Genomic DNA, 10,200 nt, shown 5'->3' on the forward strand with positions numbered 1-10,200 from the left:
TTCAGGTCAGGATGGAGAAGCAAATGACGGTTCTCAAAGGCAGGACAGAATTAAGAGACAAATCAGTGTCATCTGCTAGGTACCTAAGACATTCAAAAATACATGTAGTCATCAACATAAAAACAACTCAAAATAAGTGATGAAGATCCAACAGTTGATATTCCTCATCATTAATTTCATAGCAAAGAATCCTGGGCAGATCATTTGGACAAAAATACATAAATGGTTATGATAATATGATTATGAAAGTGTGAATTTATGTTTTACAAAAAAGTCACCTCCTTCACCATAAAATCTTTACTACACTGGCTCTACACACTTGCAATATAATTTTATATGTGTAATTGAATACCACGCATCAGGTCAAATTCAGCTACCTATCTCCATCTGTTTTTCTCCCTGTAGATGCCATGCGAAGGCTGCATGAAGGGGGACAATGAGAGCACTGATGCAACCATGGAGTTCCTCCTTCTTGGCTTCTCTGAGTTGTTCTGTCTGAGAGTCCTCCTCTTCCTTATCTTTCTCGTCATCCATTTGGTCACACTGGCAGAGAATATGATGATCTTCATAGCTGTGGTTATGGAGCATTCTCGTCCTCCCATGCTTTTCTTCCTCTGTCAGCTCTCTGTCATTGAGCTATGCTATACCTTAGTCATTGTCCCTAAGGCACTCCTTGGCCTGATGGTTATGAATGGCATCACCATTTCCTTCATAGGCTGTGCTGCCCAGATGCACTTTTTTGTGGGACTCGGTGGAGCTGAATGCTTCCTCCTGGCAGCCATGTCGTATGATCGCTATGTTGCCATCTGCCAGCCCCTTTACTACACAGCAGTGATGAGCGAGGGGCTCTGTCTTAGGCTGTCCATAGCATGCTGTCTGGGAGGCTTTGCTGTTGCCCTGTGGTTGACAGTGGCTGTTTTCCGCTTACCTTTCTGTCAGTCACACCGCATCAACCACTTCTTCTGTGATGTCCCTGCGGTGCTGCACCTGGCCTGTACGCAGAGCTACATCCCCGAGCTTCCCCTGCTGGCTGCCTGTGTGCTCCTCCTGCTGTTTCCCTTCCTCCTGATCCTGACCTCTTATGTGTGTATTGCTGCTGCTTTGCTGCGCATCACTTCCTCCCTCAGAAGGGGCAAGGCCTTTTCCACCTGCTTTTCACACTTGGCCATCGCCTTGCTGCACTATGGATGTGCCTCTTTCATGTACATTCGTCCTAAGTCCAGTTACTCACCAGCTCGAGACAAGATAGTGTCTCTAGTCTACACCAACATTACTCCATTACTATACCCCCTTATTTACAGCTTGAGGAACAAGGAAATCAGAGGAGCCCTAAAGAAGATGTTGAGGAGGAAGAGAATATTTGAGCTTAACTGAGGTACTACTAGGGCTGTTACGGGTGTAACTAAATTTTAGTAGAACAAATGTTCTTGCTGGAAATGCAGCCCCATAACTTGACTATGGCAAGATTCTCTATAGACTTCACTATGCGAACTACCCAGGCAGAATACAACGTGCATTGATGTATTTTTGACAAAGTGACATCTCAACCTCCAAAGAAAAAAAGAAGAAAATGAACTAAAAACAAAGCCTCTAACGTAACACTGCTTAAAGGGAAATGTTTTATCAATTTGTGAGTAACAAGAACTTTGATTAGTTTATGGTATCACTTCTATGATCACATATATACCCGTACTTACACTTAGAGTCATCTCAAAAGTCATGCTCAAAAGATCAACACAAAATTATTTAGTGCTGCTGACTTGTTCTCATTATTTTTCTATGAAGATGCAAGTAGATGCTGGAAACTGGAAAGTCAATAAATATTTTTAGTCTGGTAAGTTTTTCAGCACAAAAAACATTAGGTTTCAAAAAGGAATACTGTGCTTTGAAAGAAATGGAAATCAGGCTATGATTTTCTCCAGATTTAGCATAAGGTTGCCCTTCTAACATTCTATCACACGTGAAAAGATAATCAGTGTAAACTCATATTACTTTGATTTATTCTAGGTAATGAAAATGCCACTGATATGACAGGAGTATGACTTTCCTATAAGTGTTTTCCAGGAAAAATATTTCCTTTTATAGGGAGATGCTTCAGTTTAGATGGTTCCTATGGTAACACAAAGACTCAGATACAGGTCCTATCATGTAACTTTTATAAGGAAAGACTGTACCATGTAAATAAGGATGCCTGAGGAGTGTTAATATCTATCAGCATAAATCTAACAATACTGCTGCTGCAACTACTGTTGTTTCTAGCTGTTAATGAAACCAGCAAGAATTCTAGCATATGTTGCAATGCAGCAGACGAAATACTCTGAAATGCACGCAGCAGTGTTATTTTGTGTGTTTAGAATCATGGAATTATCAAGGTTGGAAAAGACCTCCAAGATAATCTAGTCCAACCTTCCACCTACCACCAATACTTTCCCACTAAGCCATACCCCTCAGTATAACATCTAAACATTCCTTGAACACCTCCAAGAACAGTAACTCCACCACTTCCCTGGGCAGCCCATTCCACCAACTGACCATTCTCTTAATACCTCTCCTAATATCCAATCTACATCCAGGCAGAACAGAATGATTTAGGCAAAAAAGAAAATATCAGTTTTGTTCAGGAATAGGGGTAAGAAAACAACTTCATTATTTTATTTATTACTTTACTCCCCCATGGCTTTCCAAAGCCTCAAACAGACCTTGTGACTCAGATCTCAGCCCAGTAGCTGAATAAGTTGACTTAGACTCCTCTGACAAAAGAGGAATGTGAAATTTAAAACTCACATTAAAAATTATCCTCAAGTTGACAGTCTGGTGAGGTTAAAATATTAACACAGAATATTGGCTGTCATGTCAATGAATCTAATTACTCCTGTGAGCAAAAATTTGGCAGCATTATTTGAAATGATCAGTGTTGTAGTGAACATTTTAAATCACCTGCCAGGTCTTCCAGAAATGAGAAGAGGGTCTCAATAAAAGCACATTACTTACTAATAGAGAAACATTTTAGAAGCATGTTAGAGAAATACTTTGCATTAAATACTATTAAAGGATTTAAAGATGGTAAATAACTGTTAGAACCAAGGGACAAAACTGATGCCTCGAATCCAAATTCTCTCAAGTCAAATAAGGCTTTGAAGTTAATCCTGTTGTAAGCAGTGGGCTGGGCTAGAGCTCTCCAGAGGTCCCTTCTGAGGTTAGTAAGAGCAGAAGTTTCTATCCTGCCTTTTAGGAGGTGGTGACGTGCTTATATATGTGTCAAGAAAAATAAGGGGCAGAAAGACACTGTAGTTTAAATATACTGATAAGAACTTTGGAAGAAGCCCTCATGTTTATGGCTGTTGTGAGGTGGGATGACAGGATATGTGAGTATTGTCTGCTTCTGGTTGTTAGAGCTGGTAGCAGGAATGTGCCCTTGAGATTCTCCTTATGGATAGTTATTGGTTAAGGACACTTAAAGAGAACTATCCTTAGTGTACGGATAGTGATGATGCTCCTGAGAGGGATGCCATGACTGAAAGAGCAACCACAACCAATGGTGGAAAACTTTTGAGAGGACACACTCTTCACCCAGTGTCTCTGTGATGGATAAAATGAAGAGATAACTCAGAGCCGAAGTCTATATCCCATCCTACATGGCCATAAAAAACAACATTCACCTTTTCAGTTTCTTCTGTCAAGGCTGCCCTGAGCAAGGTGCTAGATGAGAACATAGATCTCATCAATAGATTGCACCAGAGCTCAGCCTGTGGCCACTCAGCCTGTATGGCCTGCAAAATATAGTTAGTGTTGTCCTTGTGCTCAAGAGTGGAAACGATTTGGAGGAGGATGGCAGATACGTCAAGTAATGTTCAAGGTACTCCAGGTCCAGTGTCTTCAATGGTACATACCATAGAGGAGCCTTTAAATAAGAAAATACTTGGAGAAGTATCCTGCATACTACCTACCATTACCACTGATGTGATTGGTTACCAGAAAAATCTTTTCAGTATAGTGAAACCAGTGAAAAGCTGTCATGCTTCACTGGCATCCCAGGTAAGACATTTCTTAGAAGTGGTTCCTATAAATAATCAATCTTCAAATGATTTAATGGACTTAAATTTAAAAATGTTTCCATACTTTACTAGGAGTCTAAATACAAAAAGTTTACAAAGGGTATGTGTTTCTGTTATGGGCTAGGGAAGTTGAAATTCTGCTGGAAATCCAGTTCGAAGAACAAGTTTCAGCACTATCACTTACCCTTGACAAAGGCATTTTGGCACAGCCTATCCGTCTTGGTTTACATGGAAAGTGAGTCCACCAGTCTCCCTTCATTTTGATTGTTTAAGAGCTTAGCAAATGTGCAGATATTCCTACAACTGCCTAAACAACTTCATTTCTCCTTTGATCTGAAGGAGGAGGATAGCCTCAAGGTGAAATTAATGAAGCTATTTGCAACAATGGAGTTGCAGTCAATGAAAATACATGCATAGATAGTATTAAATAGACTATAATATAATGAGGGTGAAAATCTGTCAAAAAATGATGGTTTTTCTCTGTTGAGAAAGTAGCCATGTCAGTCAACATACCAAAAGCAATAGATAAATGGGACTACGATAAAATGTAGAATGTTATAGGAGTTACTCTTGCATGCATGTATTGATAGAAGATGTATAGAATAAGGGAGATGGTCCCTCCCTGTGACTGTTTTATGCTGTAGTACAAAATTATTTATCCAGCACATAAAATCTGATAAGATATCAAAAATAGAGTCTGCAGTCTTATATTAAGATTTAAAACTGAAGTGGGATTATGAACTGGGAAGAGAGTTGGCTGTGAATTGGATAGATGTTATTGCAATCAAAATATTCTCATTCCAGATGCAAAAGAGCAAGGTGTTTCAAGTACTTGATCTCAAGATAAAATCCACTTGGGATGGGTACAGATTGTTAACACTGTCACTAAGGGAAACTATTTCATTTTCACACAGGACAGTGGGAGTTTGCAGCACTACAACATCAATATTATGCTACCATAGCAAGGGAAAAGGACAAGTGTATTGACTTTAAATCATTGAACTTTAATTTGTCAAGAAAAAATAGTAAAAATAACTGAAAAACTGGAACAGAAATAAAAGCATCAACATTTCTGTTAAAAAGTAGAAATTAAAAGCTTGATTTGTACATGTGTTCCGTTGTTGGTGTACAAAAAATAATTGAAAATTGCATTATCAAAGCGATGAGTGACATGAATACTGATGGTGTGTTTTCAATCCTATAGTGACTTTTTCTGGTCTTGGTGAGGTATTTTTACGTTTATGTATAATTAATCTGAGAGTGAGAAAGAACAAGAAAATATGAATAAACAAAAATATAGAGGTATATACTTGAAAATATTATAATCCTCTTTGTCTACAGCCTTGTTGAAGTAGTCATGAGCATCTCCATTAGAAATCAATGTTCTCTGGGCTGACTTTTATGCTTATGGCACATATGCTGTTTTTCTAGTAATCCTCAAGATAAAATTGAATCCCTTTTTCCTCCCTGCCCACCCACCCTCAAGAGGTCAGTAATAGAAATAATAATAAACTGGAAACTTGACACCACCAAGATAAATAAGTATCTTCAAATATGCCCAGGAATCAGACGCTGTCAAAAAAGAGTGTGAGTAGAACTGGAATTCTTTTCATCTCTTAAGTATATGATGTATACTATAATATCTATTAGAAAGTAACAAACTCTTGATACTTGAAATTGCACCCACTTAGGGTAGTTTTGTGAGTGAGAATATAAATCAAGTTATATAATGTCTCTGGATTGCTTTTCACCTCTGTACCCAAAATGTAGCAACTTAACATAAGTAGAGTGTTCTCTTGCTTATGTTGTGAATCAGACGTTTTTGCTCGAAGAAAACAAAAACAAACAAACAAAAAAAACCAAAAGAAAATCACAAACAGCACCAGACAAAACTGCTTGTGTCACTCTAAGGCTGCACGTAGTCCCGGTGGGTGGGATGGGTTCCTCTCTCGTCCTGCCACAACACCTTCAGGCAGACGCGATTCCCAGGGCTCCACACCCATTCGACCACCAGAGGGAGCAGAACTGGGATGTAAAGGCAGCAAATTTTTTCAGGTGATTTCTTCTGGAAAAAAAAAAAAAAAGATCCTCCTAATTTCTAATTGTTCTTATTCCTGGCTTGTAAGCCCAGTGAGAGCATAGAGAAAAGCCAGAATGTCCATGGTTCAGACAAGAGTGGAAATACACTATTGTACTAATTAGATCTTCAGACAAGGCATCAATACAGAAAAGCCTGTAAGTGTGCTGTTGATGAACAAATAAATGAAAATTTATGAAGGGATACTGATTGAAATTTTAGACTAGATTAAGTCCATCCCAATGCTAAGCTATCACTTTAAGGTGAAGAATCCATATGCAGCTACCCTCCCATTTTGGTTGGAACCCAGGTAAGGAGTTGTCTACATTCCTGGTAGCAGGAACATATGATTGTTCATCTAACAGTGATTGAAGAATCACAAAAAGATTAAAGTGGAAAATTACTACTGGAGGTCTCTATCCCAAATATCTGCTCACAGCCAGGTAAACACCCAATCTGTATCAGGTTGCTCAGGGCCTTGTTCAGGCAAATCCTATACATCTCCAAGGATGTTCATCTCCAGATATGTGAGGAAAGGTGAGCAAGTGTCCCCTGAGCAATAAAAATCAAAATCCAGATCTACACACTACCTCTGTCAGCTTCATTAATTCCCCCGCCCTTGTCTTCTCAAGGGAGAAAGACAACTAGCTTGACTAGTTGTGGAGTCAAGTGCACAGGTCCCTAAATAAGGTTTGCTTTGTGGTCAAGAAAGGTTACTTGTGTTCCTTTGTAGGAATGTAAAATATCTGTTTAGAAATGCCCGAGTTTCTGGGTGAAAAAATAGGCCTAGTAGAAAACTAACTTAACAGTTTAAGCCAGTATATGGTGGGAGTATATCTATCTTCTGTAGACTACCTGAAGTTAACTATATGAAATGTTCTAACATAATTGCGAGTGGAGCAGAACCAGGAAATTTCCAAGATTAAAAGAAAAGATAATAAAAGAATTTTAAGCTGTGGTCATGCAGATGAGAATAAGAGGGAGTAGGCACAGATTCTTTATATGGAATGGAACACCAAAACAGTGTCCCCTGTGATGTACAGACCTGTTACAATTTGTGTAGAGTTAATGGATAAGGGAGATGAATCAGAGGTCACAGAACAAGGGTCTGGTTCCTTCTACCAAACTCCAGGGCAAGTTCCTCCTTTGTACTAAAGTGCGGCTTGTTGCAAAATGAGATTGGGGCACCAGGGAGCTCTATACCTCTGACAGCAATTACAAAGTGCACAATTTCAAAAATGACAGTACTAAAAGCTGAAAGATGTAAGGATGCATTGTTAGTTTGGGAAATAATATCCACTGAGGAACTCAAGAGGTTGTTTCTAGATTCAGTTATGTTTCTGATCTGGAGGGATGTCTTGAAACTTATAGCTCTTCATGTGAGGAGTAGCAAACACAGTAAACAATTCATTAGAAACATTCCAAAGAATTCTATCTGAACTACATTTCAAAAGAAGCACATGCCAGTTCTGTCTTTATAGAGCCTTTTTACTGTCCCAACAGTACATCAAGACAAGACGTGGCACATACCATTCCCCCTCCCTTCCCTCACCACAAGTCCACATTTCTGTAGGAGGAAAGCCAGGTGTGTTGTGCATTAGTATTTTCCAAGTAGATAACAAATCTCAGTGATACACGAAACAAGATACAGGGAAACAGAAGGAAAGAATATGCCCTACCATTCAGAAATACTCAGGAGGTGTGGAAACAGAGGATGAGCTGCAATCCGAAAGAATGCTGGAAGTCATTTTAAATTATGTACTTCTCCTCTTGCTGTAAAAATGCATGCCAGAAATGTGCTGACTGAGAAGGCATAACTGAACAGGTTGTAGAGACAAAGATAAAGGTTTTTCTGGAATTAAGTTTTTGGTTGCTTGCTTGGTTTTTTGTTGGTTTGTTTTTAATTCAAGGAATTAGCTGCCTCCAACAGTTTGCAAAGAAGATTCAACCTTATGGTAAGTAAAAGCATCCTGTCAATGAAATACTTAGTGGAAAATTCACACACAATGCTCTAGCTTTAATGGCTACAACCTCTGGATAGATTCCTTCTTTTTCCCTTTGGACCTGAAGTTTAGTGCAGAAGACACATGGCAATGTTATGAAGCAGAGCTTTTACAGATACCAACAAATTTCCAGGAACTTGGGTTTTCTACTTTTTTGCATTTCCTCTTGATTACAGATTTGCTGCAGATCTGGATCTTCCTGTGACATCAAACCATATTTTGTTTTACTATCTTTGCACACATTCTGAGAGGAAGATACTGTAGATGAACTTCAATCTACAAAATAACAAAACTATACATAGAACTTCTGACCCCCATCAACAGCAATACTCTATTATTATTTTATTATTATTTTTTTACTCCCATCAGCCAAAACTTACTTGGGAAAAAATGAAAGCAAATATTTTTAGGGGTCCTTCTCCACTTGTCCCTAGCAAAAATCTGTTGCTGCATATTCCCAACAGCTTAGTTCAAATGTCTGTGAGTATCTGCCACCTAAGGGGAGACAGACAATTCCCCATGTTCCTCACACTAGAACCATGGTACTTTAAAAAGTTTACAGATGCAAACCTTGGTTGCTCCAAATAAATAAATGTAGGGCCACAGCACTGTTTTGTTTGTTTGTTTGTTTTCTCATATGAAATATATGAGATCCTGAACAGTCCTAGAACCTTAACCTCCACCTTCAAATAGTTCTTTCCTACTTCATGTCTACATGGGCCTTACCTATTCTGTCCCATCACAAAGGAGAAGTGAGCTGTAGGGCCATCTGTCTCACTGCTACATCACAAACTGACGAAGGCAAAACACTTTACAGATGAAGACTGAAATGGATACATTCTGCTAGTGCAAACTTCAGGTGTGGGATGTAGACAGGGAAAAATCTTTGTGTTGCAGTGGGGAAAGGGTGGGCATTAAATTTTCAGACTTGGCGCTGTAGAACACGTTAGTCAGCATTAAACTGGAATAAATTTGTACATTATGCTAAATTTAAAGCATTCTACCTGTTTTCTCTGAAAGGAGCACAGATTTTTCTCACCTGTTTGAAACTCCTGGAACAGATTTTGATTTTCTGAAAGACATGGTTACAGAATCACAGACTCATCACAAAAAGATTTAGGTGCAAGGGACCTCAGGATGTGTGTCATACCAGTATCTGCTCACAGAAGGGTTGATACCAGAGTTATTTTGGGTTGTTCAAGACAGAGCACCGATAAGTCTGGAACATCTCCAAGGGTGGAGGTCCTTCAATTTCTCTAGGCAACCTGACAAAGTTATTTCTTCAGTTTCTTTGTGGAGAAGGAAGAAGTGAGCAGGAAGAACACAGCCTTACAGCAAGAGCAGAAATATCACCATCTGTATTTTATAGGGAGGGGCGTAATAGCTGTAGATGAGTGGGAGTAACATCACTGATGAAAGAACATCAAAATGGCAGGAGAGATACCACAAAAGGAAGTTATTTCATATTTATGTCCCTCAAGTAGGAAACTAAAAATCACATGAGCTCTTCATACATACTAAGAGTCCTCCCGGCTCAGTTGCTTTCTCAGCATTGTTTTTGTATTGAAAATCAGGCATCTTCATCCGTGCCTGGGAGCTTACTAACATGAAGAAGACAGTAATTCCACCAGACAATGTTGTATGGCTATCAGACTACATCTTGGGGAGCAGTAACAGCTGCTGCCACCACTGTACACATTTATTTTCTAAATATCTACTGCAAAGATGAAAGCAAGAACACTGTTTAGTGGTTTTAGGAACGTTATCTCAGACGGAAATGGACTAAGCTGTTTCTAACGAAAATTCTGGTCTGTTTCCCGTGCAAAAGGCTCGCTCAGGTGCAAGAACGGTAGCGAGGGCTGCCCAGGAGGTGGCAATCGGGAGCCTCTCGCAGGACTGGAGCAAAGGTGGAGGGAGGCTCCCAGGAAAAAAAGGTGGCTGCCTTTAAGGTGGGTTTATTTGCCTGCCAGATGGGAAGTCTGTGACCAGCCCCTTTCAAACAGGTAAAGGCAGTAAGGCTTCTCCACCCACTTGCCTTGATCTTTCATCATAACTGTGGGCCAGG

At 39.5% G+C, this 10,200-nt stretch overlaps 1 protein-coding gene across 1 annotated transcript; it reads left to right on the forward strand.

Moving 5' to 3' along the window:
* The first annotated feature begins 405 nt into the window (after positions 1 to 405).
* On the forward strand, positions 406 to 1,405 carry LOC136051529 (olfactory receptor 10AC1-like). Its single transcript, XM_065740984.1, has one exon. The coding sequence runs from the start codon at positions 406 to 408 to the stop codon at positions 1,372 to 1,374; it is 969 nt and encodes a 322-aa protein (XP_065597056.1). The 3' UTR covers positions 1,375 to 1,405.
* The last annotated feature ends 8,795 nt before the right edge of the window (positions 1,406 to 10,200 follow it).

The sequence above is a fragment of the Cyrtonyx montezumae genome, unplaced genomic scaffold (genome assembly GCF_038088225.1).
Source record: "Cyrtonyx montezumae isolate F1298 unplaced genomic scaffold, pur_monq_1.0 scaffold_3, whole genome shotgun sequence".
Taxonomy (NCBI): Eukaryota; Metazoa; Chordata; class Aves; order Galliformes; family Odontophoridae; genus Cyrtonyx; species Cyrtonyx montezumae.